We start from the raw sequence: 19,754 nt of genomic DNA on the forward strand, positions 1-19,754 counted from the left end.
GCTTGCTCACCGACTGGTGTGTGATGTCCCCACGTATCGGAACTCTACATTGCAGATGTTGGGAAGGATTTGTGAGCAGAAGAGGGAAGTTTTTGACTACCAGCATAAACAAGGCTGTCGGCATACAGTTCAGACTCCACACATAAGACCTCAGGAGTGGACATGGATGTCAGACATGTGTACCATCCTCCAAAACTTTGAGGACTCCACCAAGATGGTGAGCGGCGATGACGCCATAATTAGCGTCACCATCCCGCTTCTCTGTCTTCTGAAATGCTCTCTGCTCACAATCAAAGAGGATGCATTGCAGGCGGATCACGATGAGATGGAGCAAGGAACCATACAGGGTGATTACACACAGCCTAGCCTCATCTCATCCCAATGTGGATTGGGTGACAATGAGGAAGAGGAGGAGGAGGAGCTAGTTTCATGCGCTATAGACGGTACTACCTGCACAACTGTCATACCGTCTGTTCAATGTGGATGTCCTGAGGACAGGGAGGAGGAGAAAGAGAGCATGGTCAGTCATCCTCTTGGTGAGGACACTGAAGTCTTGCCTGTTAGCAGTCTGGCACGCATGGCTGAGTTTATGTTGCGCTGCCTTTCCCGTGACCCTCGCGTTCTCCAAATTTTGGGTGACAATCATTACTAGTTGGTGACACTTCTAGACCCACGCTACAAGGTGAACTTTCTATCTCTTATTCTCAAGGTGGACAGATCTACTAAAATGGGGCAGTACAAGAAGGCCCTTGTTACGCAATTGTTAAAAAAATTCCCATCTGAAAACACTGGCGGAAGAGGTCACAGTTCGTTGGACAACCAAGGAATACAGGCGAGAGAGACAACTCCAATCCAGCAGAGGCAGGGGAACACTGTCAAAGTTCTGGGAGAGTTTTCTCAGCCCCTCCCATCTTACAGGCCCTGAGGTGCGGGGTGCCCTCAGAAGGACTGCAAAGTTTGGGAAGATGGTGAGGGAGTACCTTGCCGACCGTACTAACATCCTCTGTGATTCCTCTGTGCCTTATAATTATTGGGTATCCAAGCTGGACACGTGGCATGAACTGGCTCTCTACGCCCTCGAGGTCCTGGCCTGCCCTGCTGCTACTTTTTAGTGCCACTGGTGGAATTACAACTTTTAAGTGCATCCGCCTGTCAACTGAAAATGCTGACAGGCGGACTCTTATAAAAAATGAACAAGGGCTGGATTGGGCCAGACTTCTCAACACCACCGAATGATACCAGCGTAACAAACTTAAATCCAGTGTCTTTTTTTGGGAGGTCTATTCCCATGCACCTCTTCACACCTACACATGGGTATACGCTTCCTGATTTTGTCTATTTGCTCTTGTCCTCCTCCTTCTCCTCATCCTCCACCACCATATCATTCACCACCATATCTACCATATCACCTCCTCTACATGTCTTGCAAGGGGCATTGGAGTTCCCCCAAATTTTTGGCAGCTTTTGCATTCACTGCATAGGCAAATACTATGGGAGAACCAATTCCTAATAATGGGAACATTGTTTGTAGGAGGCTCTCTGACCTCTACGTCTCTTGCAAGGGGCATTGGAGTTCCTCCAAATTTTTGGCAGCTTTTGCATTCACTGCATACGCAATAACAGTATAGGAGACTCACTTATTAATAATGGGAACAACAAAGCATAGCCGGCTGATGGCTTTCTAACAATAGCGAGGGCTGACTGCTAGCCCTTTAAGAATAGTAAGGGCTGCCTGATGGCCCTATAAAAATAGGTTTTGTGACTTTCAGAGTCCCTCCATCATAAATGAAACAGGATGTATCTGATGATGTGTCACATACCACATGGCCAGATAAGTTTGTAAAATGTTAAAATGACATTTCCCTATGAATGCAATGTCTTAGTTGAAAGCAATGCAAAAGTGCAAAAACGCATCAAAAACGCTACATGTGAACATAGCCCAATGTGTGGAGGAGCATTTTTGTTTTTGGTTATTTATTTTGCCTTATATACAAATCATTACCCTGGAAAGTATGTTCCTTAATATATTTCCCAGGAAAATCCATTTTGGTTTAGTTTTTGTATGTTTTATTGTGAGTCCGTAAAAGTGGCGTAATAGCTCTGACAACACTGTTGACAGCAGTGACTTTGAAGTCAGAGATGCTTCCAGGGGTCTTCCCCATGTTGTTCTCATGTCATTTGAGCACTGTTCCCATCTATTTGGGCAATTTTTAGGCCTTCTGCAGACCGCCGGGGGAAGTCACCGGAAAAATGCTCGAGTTTCCCATAGACTTACATTGTGCTCGTTGCTCGGGTCGAGAACCCGAGCATTCCAATTTGCTCGACCCAAGCAACGAGTACCCAAGCATTTTAGTGCTCACCCATCACTAGTGTTCGTCTCAGCTATTTTGTTGACTAGTCTTTAATGTGTTTAGTGGGAAAATACCTAAAAAACTAAAATCAGACATTATCTAAACAAAACAAACAAAATATCTAAACAAAATTGTAATTTATGATGTAGATATTTTTGCAAACTAATCTTACCACAGCTCCTAGACAAGGGTCATAGAACCTCTGCAAGAGTTGGACAGAGGTGCTTTTCCCACATCCACTGCTGCCCACAAATGCCACAGTTTGCCCACTCTGTATAGTAACAGATAGATCTTGTAGTACAGACACATCCGGACGAGATGGATAATTGAACAATATCTGCTGTAGCTCTATATTTCCTTGCCAATTATCCTAAAGGGAGTAAAAAAGAAAGAAATACCTTAAAGGGAACCGGTCATTAAATTCATTCTGTCCAAACCAAAAGCAGCATGAATCAGCCTGCAACGTTTCAGAGCAGGAATACTTTGAAAAAACAGCAAGGGAGGGAATAGGGGCTCAATTGGTCATTTGTGATTTTTTTTAACTTACTTATCTTTTTTTTTGCCCAGTGGAATTTGCAGACTTTTCATACACCTAATTCATGAAAAAAATTCCATGAATTGTTCATGAATTTTATTCAAAATAAAAAATTGTTCTTTATTCTTGTTGCATGCTCCTTTAAAATGTTGAAAAAATTGCTCCAAAATTTTAGGTGTACATAAAATCTCTCCAGAGTTGGGGACTGGAGTACATTTGCGACTAATTTAGCATCTGTTCAAAAAAAAAGTCACAAATGATGAATCAGATGAAAACAAATGGAAACCCTAAACTTCACCCACGAATGGCAAACAAAAACATACAGTGGATATGGAAAGTATTCAGACCCCTTTAAATTTTTCACTGTTTGTTTAATTGCAGCCATTTGGTAAATTCTAAAAAGTTCATTTTTTTCTCATTAAAGTACACTCTGCACCCCATCTTTACTGAAAAAAACAGAAATGTACAAACTTTTGCAAATTTATTAAAAAAGAAAACCTGAAATATCACATGGTCCTAAGTATTCAGACCTTTTGCTCAGTATTGAGTAGAAGCACCCTTTTGAGCTAGTACAGCCATGAGTCTTCTTGGGAATGTGCAACAAGTTTTTCACACAAGGATTTGGGGATCCTCTGCCATTCTTCTTGCAGATCCTCTCCAGTTCCGTCAGGTTGGATGGTGAACGTTGGTGGACAGCCATTTTCAGGTCTCTCCAGAGATGCTCAATTGCATTTAGGTCAGGGCTCTGGCTGGGCCAGTTAATAATGGTCACATAGTTGTTCTGAGGCCACTCCTTTGTTATTTTAGCTGTGTGTTTAGGGTCATTGTCTTGTTGGAAGGTGAACCTTCGGCCAAGTCTGAGCTCCAGAGCACTCTGGAAGAGGATTTCATCTAGGATATCTCTGTACTTGGCCGCATTCATGTTTCCTTTAATTGCAACCAGTCTTCCTGTCCCTGCAGCTGAAAAACACCCCCATAGCATGATGCTGCCACCACCATGTTTCACTGTTGGGATTGTATTGTGCAGATGATGAGCAGTGCCTGGTTTTCTCCACACATACCGCTTAGAATTATCATCAAAAAGTTCTATCTTCGTCTCATCAGACCAGAGAATCTTATTTCTCATAGTCTGGGAGTCCTTCATGTGTTTTTGAGCAAACTCTATGCGGGCTTTCATATGTCTTGCACTGAGGAGAGGCTTCCGTCGGTCCACTCTGCCATAATGGCCCGAATGGTGGAGGGCTGCAGTGATAGTTGACTTTATGGAACTTTCTCCCATCTCCCTACTGCATCTCTGGAGCTCAGCCACAGTGATCTTGGGGTTCTTCTTTACCTTTCTCCCAAGATTGCTCAGTTTGGTTGGATGGCCAGGTCTAGGAAGACTTCTGGTGGTCCCAAACGTCTTCCATTTAAGGATTATGGAGGCCACAGTGGTCTTAGGAACCTTGAGTACTGCAGAAATTCTTTTGCAACCTTGGCCAGATCTGTGCCTTGCCATAATTCTGTCTCTGAGCTCCTTGGACAGTTCCTTTGAGCTCATGATTCTCATTTGGTCTGACATGCACTGTGAGCCGTGAGGTCTTATATAGACAGGTGTGTGCCTTTCCAAATTAAGTCCTATCAGTTTAATTAAACACAGCTGGACTCCAATGAAGGAGTATAACCATCTCAAGGCCGATCACAAGGAGATGGACAGCATGTGACTTAAATATGAGTGTCTGAGCAAAGGGTCTGAATACTTATGACCATGTGATATTTCAGTTTTTATTTTTTAATAAATTTGCAAAAATTTCTACATTTCTGTTTTTTTTTCAGTCAAGATGGGGTGCAGAGTGTACTTTAATGAGAAAAAAAGGAACCTTTCTGAATTTACCAAATGGGTGCAATGAAACAAAGAGTGAAAAATTTAAAGGGGTCTGAATACTTTCCGTAACCACTGTAAACAAACAGTTGAACGGAACACCTGCAAAATAGACTAAAAAAGGCTCAAATGGAAAGATGAATATGACAAAAAAAAAGTCATAAAATACAAAAAAAAAAAACAAAAACAAAAACCAGGTGCAAATACAATAATCAATAGGGCCCTTAAAATTCACATATTTTTAGCTGGACTAGCTTAGAGCTTATCATCAGCTTTTCTCATGTGATAGATAATATTCAAACAAGCAAATGTAATCATGTAATTTATTCTCTAATAAATGCTTACTGGTTTTTGTCCTTGTAAACTGTAGCTGTCAATAGCTGGTTCTCTATTAATCAAAGCAAAAAGATGGGAGGCTGCAGATTTGGCTGTAGCATAGTCAGGAGCAAATGATAATGTTTGACCTACTGCGACGGCTCCATAGGTTAAAGCGAAGAATACACTGTGCAAGAAGACAAAAAACAAAGCATTAGGGATTCCACTGTGGAATTGAATATTTATAGCACCGCTCCAGTGTTTTTTTTTATTGCAGCTCTGGAGTGCTGCCGACGCGCAACCTGGAGCCGTGGGGTACTCGGTAGCCGGGCCAGTCCTGTATTGGGGTAGTCACGGTGGCAGTGACCCGGTCCGTGGCCCAGCGTGGTCAAATAAAGAACAGTGAAAGTCAATTTGGGGAAATAAAGATTTGGGGATAATGTTCGTGACGCCACCCGTGGTATGCGGCTATTTGGGGCCGCCGCTGCAGTGCAGATCCACTGAGGCTGATGGTGACGCAGCAAAGATGGTTCAGTTCTCCATTGGCAGAGCTAAGCTCCAGGGCAGTAAATGGTGATTGATGAGGTAGATGTTGCTGGTGTAGACTGTGTAGTGCAGGGTCGGTGGCGCAGCAATTATTCAAGGATTCAGTGGGGTGCAGTCTTCAAGTATTTACTCACAGTTAAGATGCTCCAGGTTACAACTGCCAGATTATAACCGCGAACGTCGTCCTGTGTCCTCCGGGGAAGTGATCCAGCCAACTCTCAGATAATTAGAAGCATTTGAATGGAACCCCTTTCTTTGTACCTCTCCAGGTCGTCTCCCTCTGCGCTGGCTCTCGCCCTCCTGCTCTGCGCCTCACACACAGTGTTCCAAGCCAGTGACCGCGGGCCTTGTCGGGCGATGTCCGGTCTGTCCCCTTGGCCCTATATGGCCACCTTTTCAGCGATTATGTGTGGATTTTGGCTACGGCACATAAAGATACCGCAACTTCCGGTTTGTTAGCTGAGCCTTAAAGTACTCCACTAGTCTGGGGCCGGTCCCCTCCTGCGGCCTTGATCCCTCCACAGTCAGCGTGAATTCGAGCACACGGGTGGCATCCCGCACTCGCCGTGCCCCTAGGATCCCATCTGTCTCTGGAGCCCTCCTCCCTGCTCCGGTCTTCTCTCTTCACTCTCCTACTGCTGGGCCCCACTTCTCACTTCACTCCTCCGAATCCAACTGAACTCCTGCTCCAAGCACTGGAACAGGAGACTGGACTCTTCTAGATGTTTCCACCCTTCCTTTTATACTGTTCTTTCTGTGCTCCCCTAAACTACTTCCTCCACCCACATCCTCTACTTAGTTCCACCCTCCTGACAGGGACAGGGACTGTGCTCTCCCTCAGGAGCAATCTCAGCCTTCCCTCAGGAGTGGTGTTCATTAGATCTGAGTGTGTGGGTCCCGTGTAGTGCTCCTTCCTTACCTGAGAGTGGGGTACCACACCTCTGGCTAAGATGCAGTACCCCTGTGGAAACTGGGCCCACAGGGGCGCCACACTGCCACTAACGTAAGGTCCCTGCCCCTATTCTTATACTTACCAGCTGCCGTTTTCATCTTTTATCCGCACTGCTCCTGTCTGTCTCCTGCAGTTTGTGACCTGCCGCATCATCGCTGCATTGTTTGATGGTGCGAGCTGAAGGTTACTTTTCAGTGTAAGTCTATGACAGCCACAAGAAGGCTCTCGTAGACTTGCATTGAGAGATTGTGACCGCTACCTCTGACTTCCGGTAAGTCATACGTCACAGTCAAAAGATGGTGTCGCGTCAGCGGAGCGATGCAGGGAAGAGCTGATGATGGCAGATAGTAAGTATAATAATAGATGCAGGGACCCTACGTTAGTAGCACCACTCCAGCACTGCAATAATTTATTTATTTATTTACTGCAGGGTATTTGCTCATTTGCTTTTATCTTAGGTTCAGACATACATTTAAGTAGTTGAGTCACATTTGATATCACTCCTGAAGAGATTTAGAACTGCTATGTCAGAGCATTTGCTCATTGAACCACTTAAAAAGAACCTGTCATCAGGATTTTATATCCCAAACCAATGCAATACTTGTAAATGTGCTATAATGCTAATTAAATCCTAATCTTTCTTGTAGTTGATATTTTATACGAATGAGTTACAAGTGCAGTGGGGTGGGCGCTGCATTTATAGCTCTTCTGCCTTCTCACCTCATTCCCTGGAGGAGGAGATGTCGCTGGGAGAAGACTATGAAGTTGATTTTTCTTTGCTTAAATGGTTACTAGATAATAAGAACTGGATAACTAATACTCAAAGTTGACATTACTCCTGCACCATTGAGTAAGAGCCCAGATTCCCGCAAGAGTTGGCAGATCTTCTAGGCTTATGTCAAATTCTCCCCAAAACTTCAGAGGAAGAAATGGAGAGGAAATGGAAAAGGCTGAAGGGGGCATGGAAGGGTTATGGATGGGAGTGGAAGAGTTGTAGAAGGGTCTGGTCTGAAAAGGGGTCATTGCTACAGGTGAAACATTTTTGCATTAAGTGTGCGGTAACATTTCTTCAAATATCTGTAAAGCAGGGCTGAATTTACAGGTCACACTGCCCTATGCACTAAGCCTCAATATTCCCCTGTTAACATGATTTTCCAGGATCAGAATGTCTACCGATCCTTAGTACAGGTCATCAATATTAGATCATTGGTGGTCCATCTCTTGGCACTCACATCCATCAGATGTTTGAAGGGCCCACGGAGCTTGTGCAAGTGCCGCATCCTTTAAAATATTTACTTTGTGGTAGATGGCACAAGGTAAATATTGAAGAGATGGCACTAATGACCCTTCAAATGCTTCTGACTAGTCATGTAGATCCTTTATACAAATGATTGGCAGTGTGTCCAGTTTCAGACCTTCACAAATCCACCAATCTGATTTTGATGGTCTCTCCTAACAATAGACCCTCAATATTAAGAGAACTAATTTTAACTCCTTCCTGACAAATAACATTGCTGCTGGAAACTCTGAGTTTGCATATTTCATGGCAGTAACGGATATGTTACAAGTAAAAAAAAGTAAAAAAAAAAATGCTTAAAACATAAAAATTTTAATCACCCATCTTTTCCTAAATTAAAAGAAAATAAAAAAAAATGTAAAAAATAAAATATGTAGTGTCACCATATCTGCAAAGGTCTGAGCTATCAAAATATTACATTAATTAACCTGATCGGTAAACACCATAATGAGAAAAAAATCAACAAGCCAGTTATGCAGCTCTTTGGTTGCGGCAGCTCTGGAAAATTAACGCAATAAGAAGCGATCAAAATGTAATTTATATCCCATCTATCTCTTTCATTTTACAAGAGCAGAATATAAAATGAATCTGCCCTGTGATTTGTTGTTATGTGCAACAATGGTAATTTTTCTTTTACACATTTTCCCTAGTATTTCTGGACATCACGGAGTACAGCACATGATTAGAATTTTCTTGAACAGGGAAATGCAAATTGTCTCTTCACAGGGAAAGAGGACTAGAACTCTAGCGCCACCTATTGGAAGCAGTGATCCTGCTTGTTAAAGAGTCAATATTGACTCTTTAACAAGCTTTGCATAATGATTTAGGATAAAAGCCAAACCAGAATCTCAATTCGCAGACACTGTGCTTCGGGGTGTTGCCCCTCATCAGTGCAAAGTACAAGATCTGATTTGATGAGATGAGAGGCTCTGGACTGGTGTCTAATGAGTAACGTTTCACCTTCTGGAGCTGGTCACTCTCCACAAAGATTCACATGTTCTTCTTCCAATGTGGTGTACTTAATCCTGTGCACTATATGTCCTATTGGGGGTCTCTATGTGGGAGAAACAGGACAGAAACTGAGAGCAAGGATGAGGTCTCATCACCACATGATAACATAAAAAAAAAACAGGTACAGATCTGTGGTCCAGGACACAACATCAACAATATGAAAGTTGTCATATTAAAAGGCAACTTTAAATCACAAAAACATAGAAGGGTTTGGGTATTCAAACTGATTAGAGTCTTCAGCACCCTCCACACAGGAATAAATCTGTCAGGAGGATTTATGTCTCACTACAAAATCTGAGGAATCTGCTCCAGAGACAGCGAGGACACCAGGTCCATGATCTTACATAGATATTGGGACCATAAAACGTTCACACCACTAATCTAATCCAATTACGGGCTTATTCTCCAAGCTCGGTTTGTTTGTTTAAATGTCAATTTATTATGCCATGCATCTGCCTTCTCTTTTCCTTTATTTTAGCTCTTTTCTTTGTGTGCATATATTTGTGTTTCTTCATATATCTTGCCATATCATGCCTGAGGAAGGGATCCAAGTTGTCCAGAAAGCTTGCCTTGTAACATCATTTATTTTATTTTTGTTAGCCATTAAAAAGGTATCGTAACTACAAGATTATCTTGCTTTTCCCACTGAGAGCAATCTCCTATCTCCACAAAGAGAAACACTACACCGGAGACCTTCAATAGAGAGAAAGATTTAAGGCCCCGTCACACATAACGAGATCGCTAGCGAGATCGTTATTACGTCACGGTTTTGGGATCTCTGGAGAGTCGTTTCGTGATCGCTGGGGAACTGTCAAACATGCAGAACTTCCCAACGATTTCGGCCGCCTCAGTGATCTAACTAACGATCTCGGCGGTCGTTGGGATGCTTTCACACAGCAGCTATTTCAACGATCCACACCTTGATAGGGACTGTACTGTGTCACAAAGGCGTGCATAAAATTACTTTTCCTTTTTACTTTTTTTTTTTCGAATGAACGGATATCAACAGCCCGGAGAATTCTGCTAGGATCTGCAATCAAGCACGAGGTCAGAAACAAAGGATGGAATCGCTATTCTGTTGCCTTCTTTATGCACGGCGGAAAATGAGAACGCTGTAGCGACCACCAATCGGGGACGAGGGGCGCGGAAAAGTCCAATTTATGCACGCCTACGTGTCTCAGTTCTGAATCGCTAACGAGGTTGTTGATAAGGTGTCAAATACAGCGATGCACACTGCCCAGCGGGAGCGTAACGACCCAGGAATTAGTTTGGTGCACTATTGTTATATCTAAATTCATTGGCAGGGTAGCTTGTTGGCAAACTCCTGGCCCCAAGCACTCCATACATATGACCTGACTGCCATCTCATGACCATGCACCTAAGAAGCCTAAAATCATGGAATATGGCATCAAACCACTGGACATTGACATTATTGTACATGTTGATACTTACAGAATCACTTCTTCCACATTCAATCTTCCCACATTTATTAAATAAGCTCCAAAGCGGTAACTTGCTGCATAGGCAAAATATATAAAAGACTGACTGAAAGCAAAGCAAATCCCATATATCTGGGCCTTTCTTTGTGTATTCCTACACAGTGAAATGAAAAGAAAAAAGATGTGATGCGTTAATGGTATCATAGTGGATAGATGAGAAGATATGAGCCGGCCCTGTTGGTAGTAGAGATAAATATGTAGAGCTCTAGGTTAGGATGTGTCACTTTCCTAAGGAATCACATAGCTGGTCATTTTTATTGGGAGGGTATGGCAATATTTTTCTATTTTTTTTCTAATAATTTTTTCTCACTTTCTTTCCCAACACTCATCGGTTTGAAGCGTTATTACTGATCACTGCACAGCTGGGTCCCTCTTCTGCATTCCACAGTGGATGCTGAGTTGTGGGCGGGGTTACCCTGCGCATCACACCTGGCATCCACTGTGTGCTCTCCCTGTCCCCATTCATTGGGAAAGCGAGCGGTGGATGCTGGGTGTGATGTGGGGAATAACCCTGCCCACAACCCAGCAGCCACCACCGGGACCCTAGCGCTGAGTCACGTGATGCCTGTGAGCGGCCACCGATAGCGCCGCTCACAGGCAGAACCTGCAACAGAAGGTAATTACAAAGACACTTATGGGCCCCGGGGGTATACATTGCGGGCATAATAAAAAGTTGTGGCCAACTTCCTTAACAAGTGATATGACACTAATTTTGTTTACATTTATGGTAGTTTTATTCCCATTCCTTGTATCAGTTAAAGTCTCAAAGGTCAAGACAAGCAAAATAAACTCTTTAAATTACAAAATTAAGGAAAAGCCTGTAAGAGGTTATATAGCCACCCTTCCTAATTCTAGCTGTATAATTATGAATTAATAATAGGAACAAATCAGGCAGAATTTTACACTTAATTTAATTTATCTATGATGATGGAAAATAGAATTTAATGCTGTATATAAAAATATGGGGATCTATCTGTTATAAGACCCTCACACATTGCCAATTTGACCAGTATTTTGCATCACAATCTGTAGAAAATAATTAGAATAGGAAATTGAATACTCCTTTTTTCCAAAGTATTTAAGCCAGATTTTGGCTTCAAAATATTATTGATATAATAAAAAAGACCAAATCTGCAATTTATTAATGCAGAAAGTCCTAACATGTTTTACTCTAACCCCTGAGCAGTACCCAACTTTCTGCATGTTCAGGTAACACCTGATTTCATCCACAAATTGTGCTACCTTTCTTTTGTCTTTGTGAGTTCTATGCAAAATATTATTTTATTATTATTTGGATTTACTATTTTTCCATTATTTTTTCTGAATAACGGGCAATATTTGTAATATTATTTTATTATTATTTGGATTTACTATTTTTCCATTATTTTTTCTGAATAACGGGCAATATTTGTAACACTATAGTATAGACAGAATACATAGAATTCTGTAATAATTGGAGATACCAGACCTGTATGGATTCTGTAGACTTTCAGTATAATGGTTCTCAAAAGTTGTTTCTCTTGTTAAGGACACAACTGTTCGAATATTATCGACAACTTCAGTTGCAATCTATTAATTTAAACATGGAGGAGAAAATATATTCAAAAATCATGTAATGCCTTTTACAGGATTTACAATTAATGGGAACCTGTCATGTGAAAATCTTATCTGATCTGCAGCCAGGATGTTATAGAGCAGGAGGAAATGATAATATTAATATATATTTTTGTGGGAAAGGTTTCCGGAAAACTTGCATTTTATTCATTGAAATCCTGAGGTTTGTATACATACAAGTCCAATGGGTTGTCCTAATCAGTGATTGGGTCTTTCCTGTATTACTCTGCATGCAGATACAGCTGTCAATCACTGAGTAGAACCGCCCACTGGACTCATACATACAAACACCAGAGATTTCAAGGAATAAAATATAAGTTATATTGAATCTTTTACAACAAACCTATACATCTTTCTGCTCAGCTTCTCCTTCTCTAGGCCATGCTGTCCACGGATTTGCAACATGACAGGTTCCCTTTAAGGTAAGGGAACACACATATTTATGCAACATACTCATGGTCTGCGTATGGGCTGAAAGTCATGACCCGAATTCAAGAGTCTCATAAATGCTAAGACTCTCACATATGAGGCTGCTGAGTTCAAGTCAGGAGACCAACTGTCCATCACTGGACCATTAATGTCTGAAATGGCAAAATGGCCTTATTTTGGTAATAGTAGGTGCAAACAGTTTTCTATATGGGATCACTGATAAGTCATCTACTATAGAACAAGACCTTAACCCTGTCATGACCAGGCCATTTTCCATTTTTGCATTTTCATTTTTTGCTCCCCTTCTTCCCAGAGCCATAACTTTTTTATTTTTCCGTCAATATGTATTTATTTTACTCACTTATATATGGCCACGTGAGGACGTATTATTTGTGGGACGAGTTGTACTTTTGCAAGACACTATTTGTTTTCCCATATAGTGCACTGGAAAATGTGAAAAAAATTCCAAGTGCGGTGAATTTGCAAAAAAAAGTGCAATTCCACATACTATGTTCACTAAATGCTAAAACGGACCCGCCCTTATGATTTTCCAGGTCATTATGAGTTCGTTGACACCAAACATGTATAGGTTATTTTATATTTCAGTGGCGGAAAAAAAAATCCAAAGTTTAATAAAAAAAAAAAAAAATGGTGCCCTCTTCTGAGATCCTTAGCGTCTCCATTTTTCGGGATCTGGGGCCGGGTGAGGGCTTATTTTTTGCACGCCAAGCTGACATTTTTATTGATACTATTTTGGGGTAGATCTGATGTTTTGATAGCTTGTTATTGCATTTTACTGCAATGTAGCAGCAACCAAAAAACTGTAATTCTGGCTTTTTTTTTTTTTCTCGTTACGCTGTTTACCGATCTGATTAATTCATTTTATATATTGGTAGATCAGGCGATTCTTTATGCGGCGATAACAAATATGTGAACATTTAATTTTTTTTTATTGTTTTCTTTTGAATGGGGCGAAACGTGGTGATTTAAACTTTTAGATTTTTTTATTTTTGAATACATTTTTTTTTTACTTTTTGCATGCTTCAATAGTTTCCATGGGAGACTATAAGCTGCAAATGTCTGATTGCCTCTGCTACGCACAGGCAATGATCAGATCACCTGTGTGCAGCAGAATTGCTCACTTGCTATGAGCGCCAACCGCTGGGCAGCACTCATAGTAATCTGGCAGTGACAAACGCAGGGGTCTCCTTCAGACCCCAGGTTGTCATTCCAACCCATCGGCAACCCGTGATCATGCAACGGAGTCGTTAATGGGCAGAGCCAGTGACGCCCTTACTTTAAGCGCGAGTTAAATGTCAGAGATTTACAGCGGCATTTAACTAGTTAACAGCCGGGGGTGGATCGCGATTCCACCCGCGGCTGTTAGGGGCACATGACAGCTGTACAGATCAGCTGACTTGTGCCCGGAAAGGTGCGGGTTAAGCGCCGGAGCCCGAACCAAAGGGAAGGACCTGACGTGTCATATGTACGGCACATGTCAGAAAGGGGTTAAATACTTAGTAGATGTCTATAATACTGTGCTCAGTGCATGAATTTATCATTCTGTATACACTATATTACAACATTCATTGATATTAAATGTGGTTATGCAGTTCTGTAAGTTTACATTACCAGTAGAGATGAGCTGTGTTCGACTAGAACTGTTCGCCAATCTCAAATTCGAGCTGTTTTGGGCGGTGTTCGAGTTGTTCGACGAACCCGAACGATTTGCAAAAAATTCGGCTGTTCGAGGTTATGTTCGATAACTGTTCGTGCACCAAAAGCGTGTCCTGCATGTCTGGCGCTATTTAGAGCACCAATCATGCAGGGATTGTCTGCCACTCACTGTAATGTCACAGCCATGGTGGTTGTGGTATTACAGTGATTGCCCAAATCGATGGGAACAGTGCCAACAGTGAAACATGAAAAGCCGGCAATTCAGCAGCGGCATACCCCTGTACCCGACAATTTAGAACCGAAAGAATAGAGCTTCACACATAGATTAGATAGATATAAACATGTCAGTCACATATATATGAAGTACAGTGAAAGTGCTGCTTACTGTACTTGTCATTTAGCGTAAAGGATTTATCAAAAAAAATAATAGTGTTTTCATGCACCGTCTCTTTAAAAAAGCCGGCCGGCAATTCAGCAGCGGTACCCGACAATTTATAACAGACAGAATAGAGCTTCACACATAGATTAGATAGATAGAAACATGTCAGTCACATATATATGAAGTACAGTGATAGTGTTGGTTACTGTACTTGTCATTTAGTATTAAAATAAAGGATTTATTATTAAAAAAATTGGCGTGGGGTTCCCCTTAATTTTAGGCTCTAGCGGAGGTTAAGCAGACGGCTGGGGCAGATGTTTGAAGCCTGGGAAGGGGGTAATACCCACGGAGCTTCCCAGGCTACTAATATCAGCCCCCAGCTGAATACATAGCCTTTACTAGCTATTAAAATGGGGGACCCCCCCAAAAAAATGACGTGGGGTCCCCCCTAATTTAATAGCTAGCAAAGGCTAGGCAGACAGCTGGGGGCTGATATTAATAGCCCAGGAAGGGAGCCATGAATATTGGCCCCCTCCCAGGCTAGAAACACCAGCCGTCAGCCGCCCCAGAAATGGCGCATTCATAGGATGCGCCAATTCTGGCACTTAGCCTCGCTCTTCCACGCTGCCCTGGTGCGGTGGCAGGGGGTAATAGGGTTGGGGTTGATGTCAGCTTATAATGCCAGCTGACATCAAGCCCAGGTTAGTAATGGAGAGGCGTCTATAAGACACCCCCATTACTAACCCCATAGTCAAAGTTAAAAAAAACACAAACACCCAGAATAAAGTCCTTTAATTGAAATAAAGACAGAATCCTTTATTGTTCTAAATTAAACCATACTTACCGTCACGCTCATTCCAGCTGAAGCCAACGATCTCCTGCAATAAAAGAAAAATAATAAAGCAACCTCATCCTTACCTTTCCATGGTTCCCACGACAGCTTCAGCTCTGCTACATCGAGATGACAGGCTGGACCGCAGCAGAACGCTGCCATCCAGCCTGTCATCCCGCAGACACTGAGAAGCGCAGGCTTGCTTGCGCTGCTCAGCGTCTCTCTGTGACGACATCCAGATGAGCCGAGTTCATGTCCAATGAACTCGGCTCACCTCATGCACGTCACTGACAGCGTGGGAAAATTCTCACGCTGAAGCGGTGAGTGCAGGAGAATTCTCCCACGCTGTCAGTGACGTGCATAAGGTGAGCTCATGTCCAATGAACTCAGCTCACCTCCTGCACGTCACTGACAGCGTGGGAGAATTCTCCTGCACTCAGCGCTTCAGTGTGAGAATTCTCCCACGCTGAAGCGCTGAGTGCAGGAGAATTTTCCCACGCTGTCAGTGACGTGCATGAGGTGAGCCGAGTTCATTGGACATTAACTCGGCTCATCTGGATGCCCTCACAGAGAGACACTGTGGAGCGCAAGCAAGCCTGCGCTTCTCAGTGTCTGCGGGATGACAGGCTGGATGGCAGCGTTCTGCTGCGGTCCAGCCTGTCATCTCGATGTAGCAGAGCTGAAGCTGTCATGGGAACCATGGAAAGGTAAGGATGATGTTACTTTATTATTTTTCTTTTATTTCAGGAGATCGTTGGCTTCAGCTGGAATGGGCGTGATGGTAAGTATGGTTTAATTTAGAACAATAAAGAATTGTGTGTTTATTTCAATTAAAGGACTTTTTTCTGGGTGTTGTGTTTTTTTTAAATACTTTACTAGAAATTCATGGTGGTCATGTCTAATATTGGCGTGACCCCATGAATTTCGGGCTTAGGGCCAGCTGATAATGCCAAGCTGGCCCTAACCCCTTTATTACCCAGTGAGCCACCGCATCAGGGCCCTGGATGAGTTGGGTACAGCGCCAGAAGATGGCGCTTCTATGAACGCGCCATTTTCCGGGGTGGCTGCGGACTGCAATTTGCAGCGGGGGTGGCCCAGAAAGCTTGGGCCTCCCTGCGCTGCGGATTCCAGCCCCCAGCTGCCTAGTTGTACCTGGCTGGACACAAAAACAGGGCGAAGCCCCACGTCAATTTTCTTTAAATTATTTCATGAAATAATTAAGAAAAAAAGGGCTTCCCTATATTGTTGTGTCCGGCCAGGTACAAATAGGCAGCTGGTGGTTGGGGGCAGCCCGTTCCTGCCTGCTGTACCTGGCTGGACACAAATATAGTGCGAAGCCCCACGTCAATTTTTTTTAAATTATTTCATGAATTTCATGAAATAATTAAAAAAAATTGAAGTGGGGCTTCGCACTATATTTGTGTCCAGCCAGGTACAGCAGGCAGGAACGGGCTGCCCCCAACCACCAGCTGCCTATTTGTACCTAGCCAGACACAACAATATAGGGAAGGCCTTTTTTTCTTAATTATTTCATGAATTTCATGAAATAATTAAAAAAAATTGAAGTGGGGCTTCGCACTATATTTGTGTCCAGCCAGGTACAGCAGGCAGGAACGGGCTGCCCCCAACCACCAGCTGCCTATTTGTACCTAGCCAGACACAACAATATAGGGAAGCCCTTTTTTTCTTAATTATTTCATGAATTTCATGAAATAATTAAAAAAAACTGAAGTGGGGCTTCGCACTATATTTGTGTCCAGCCAGGTACAGCAGGCAGGAACGGGCTGCCCCCAACCACCAGCTGCCTATTTGTACCTAGCCGGACACAACAATATAGGGAAGGCCTTTTTTTCTTAATTATTTCATGAATTTCATGAAATAATTAAAAAAAATTGAAGTGGGGCTTCGCACTATATTTGTGTCCAGCCAGGTACAGCAGGCAGGAACGGGCTGCCCCCAACCACCAGCTGCCTATTTGTACCTGGCCGGACACAACAATATAGGGAAGGCCTTTTTTTCTTAATTATTTCATGAATTTCATGAAATAATTAAAAAAAAAATACGTGGGGCTTCGCCCTATTTTTGTGTCCAGCCAGGTACAACTAGGCAGCTGGGGGCTGGAATCTGCGCAGGGAGGCCCAAGCTTTCTGGGCCCCCCCCCCCCCGCTACAAATTGCAGTCCGCAGCCACCCCGGAAAATGGCGCGTTCATAGAAGCGCCATCTTCTGGCGCTGTACCCAACTCATCCAGGGCCCTGGTGCGGTGGCTCACTGGGTAATAAAGGGGTTAGGGCCAGCTTGGTATTATCAGCTGGCCCCAAGCCCAAAATTCATGGGGTCACGCCAGTATTAGACATGACCGCCATGAATTTCTAGTAAAGTATTTAAAAAAAACACAAACACCCAGAAAAAAGTCCTTTAATTGAAATAAAGACACAATTCTTTATTGTTCTAAATTAAACCATACTTACCATCACACCCATTCCAGCTGAAGCCAACGATCTCCTGCAATAAAAGAAAAATAATAAACCAACCTCATCCTTACCTTTCCATGGTTCCCACGACAGCTTCAGCTCTGCTACATCGAGATGACTGGCTGGACCGCAGCAGAAAGTTGCCATCCAGTCTGTCATCCCGCAGACACTGAGAAGCGCAGGCATGCTTGTGCTCCTCACTGTCTCGCTGTGACGGCATCCAGATGAGCCGAGGTCATGTCCAATGAACTCGGCTCACCTCATGCACGTCACTGACAGCGTGGGAAAATTCTCACGCTGAAGTGCTGAGTGCAGGAGAATTCTCCCACGCTGTCAGTGATGTGCATGAGGTGAGCTCATGTCCAATGAACTCAGCTCACCTCCTGCACGTCACTGACAGCGTGGGAAAATTCTCCTGCAATCAGCGCTTCAGCGTGAGAATTTTCCCACGCTGTCAGTGACGTGCATGAGGTGAGCCGAGTTCATTGGACATGAACTCGGCTCATCTGGATGTCGTCACAGAGAGACGCTGAGCAGCGCAAGCAAGCCTGCGCTTCTCAGTGTCTGCGGGATGACAGGCTGGATGGCAGCGTTCTGCTGCGGTCCAGCCTGTCATCTCGATGTAGCAGAGCTGAAGCTGTCGTGGGAACCATGGAAAGGTAAGGATGAGGTTGCTTTATTATTTTTCTTTTATTGCAGGAGATCGTTGGCTTCAGCTGGAATGGGCGTGATGGTAAGTATGGTTTAATTTAGAACAATAAAGGATTGTGTCTTTATTTCAATTAAAGGACTTTATTCTGGGTGTTTGTGTTTTTTTTAACTTTGACTATGGGGTTAGTACTGGGGGTGTCTTATAGACGCCTCTCCATTACTAACCTGGGCTTGATGTCAGCTGGCATTATAAGCTGACATCAACCCCAACCCTATTACCCCCTGCCACCGCACCAGGGCAGCGTGGAAGAGCGAGGCTAAGTGCCAGAATTGGCGCATCCTATGAATGCGCCATTTCTGGGGCGGCTGACGGCTGGTGTTTCTAGCCTGGGAGGGGGCCAATATTCATGGCTCCCCTCCTGGGCTATTAATATCAGCCCCCAGCTGTCTGCCTAGCCTTTGCTAGCTATTAAATTAGGGGGGACCCCCACGTCATTTTTTTTGGGGGGTCCCCCATTTTAATAGCTAGTAAAGGCTATGTATTCAGCTGGGGGCTGATATTAGTAGCCTGGGAAGCTCCGTGGGTATTACCCCCTTCCCAGGCTTCAAACATCTGCCCCAGCCGTCTGCTTAACCTCCGCTAGAGCCTAAAATTAAGGGGAACCCCACGCCAATTTTTTTAATAATAAATCCTTTATTTTAATACTAAATGACAAGTACAGTAACCAACACTATCACTGTACTTCATATATATGTGACTGACATGTTTCTATCTATCTAATCTATGTGTGATGCTCTATCTTTCTGTTCTAAATTGTCGGGTACCGCTGCTGAATTGCCGGCCGGATTTTTTAAAGAGACAGTGCACGAAAACACTAATATTTTTTTTAATAAATCCTTTACACTAAATGACAAGTGCAGTAACCAACACTGTCACTGTGCTTCTTATATGTGTGACTGACATGTTTCTATCTATCTAATCTACGTGTGATGTTCTATTCCTTCTTGTCTAAATTGTCGGGTACCGGTGTATGCCGCTGCTGAATTTGCCGGCCGGCTTTTTTAAAGAGAGTGTCTTCTGAGCAGTTTGTCAGCTTTTGGACACCTTTGCAGGTGTTTTCTATGTGTTTCTATGTGTTTTTGTTTGCCTGCCATTGGTTTTAACGGTGTTCGACGGTGTTCTAAGGTGTTCGACGAACAGTTCGACGAACAGTTCCTCGAACATCCCGGTGTTCGACGAACCGAACCGAACCCGAACACTACGGGGGTGGCTCAACACTAATTACCAGTTTAAATTAATAAGTCAGCTTTCGTAATCAAATCTGTTGAATC

General features: G+C 43.3%; 1 protein-coding gene across 15 annotated transcripts in view; it reads right to left on the reverse strand.

Annotated features, from left to right (window-relative positions):
- Positions 1-19,754, reverse strand: part of LOC141265129 (ATP-binding cassette sub-family B member 5-like) — a 401,328-nt gene that overhangs the window by 17,389 nt on the left and 364,185 nt on the right. For 14 of the 15 annotated variants that reach the window (XM_073677823.1, XM_073677819.1, XM_073677817.1 and 11 more), the window contains 4 exons: positions 11,836-11,936; positions 10,321-10,461; positions 5,093-5,249; positions 2,524-2,721 (listed from right to left, as the gene is read on the reverse strand). In XM_073677823.1, the coding sequence (XP_073533924.1) occupies positions 2,524-2,721; positions 5,093-5,249; positions 10,321-10,461; positions 11,836-11,936 (597 nt within the window). The remainder of the gene's footprint in view (positions 1-2,523; positions 2,722-5,092; positions 5,250-10,320; positions 10,462-11,835; positions 11,937-19,754) is intronic. The other variant, XM_073677815.1, reaches the window with a different exon arrangement.

Source organism: Phyllobates terribilis, unplaced genomic scaffold (genome assembly GCF_046119375.1).
Source record: "Phyllobates terribilis strain yellow unplaced genomic scaffold, ASM4611937v1 Scaffold_4__5_contigs__length_816908805, whole genome shotgun sequence".
Classification (NCBI taxonomy): domain Eukaryota; kingdom Metazoa; phylum Chordata; class Amphibia; order Anura; family Dendrobatidae; genus Phyllobates; species Phyllobates terribilis.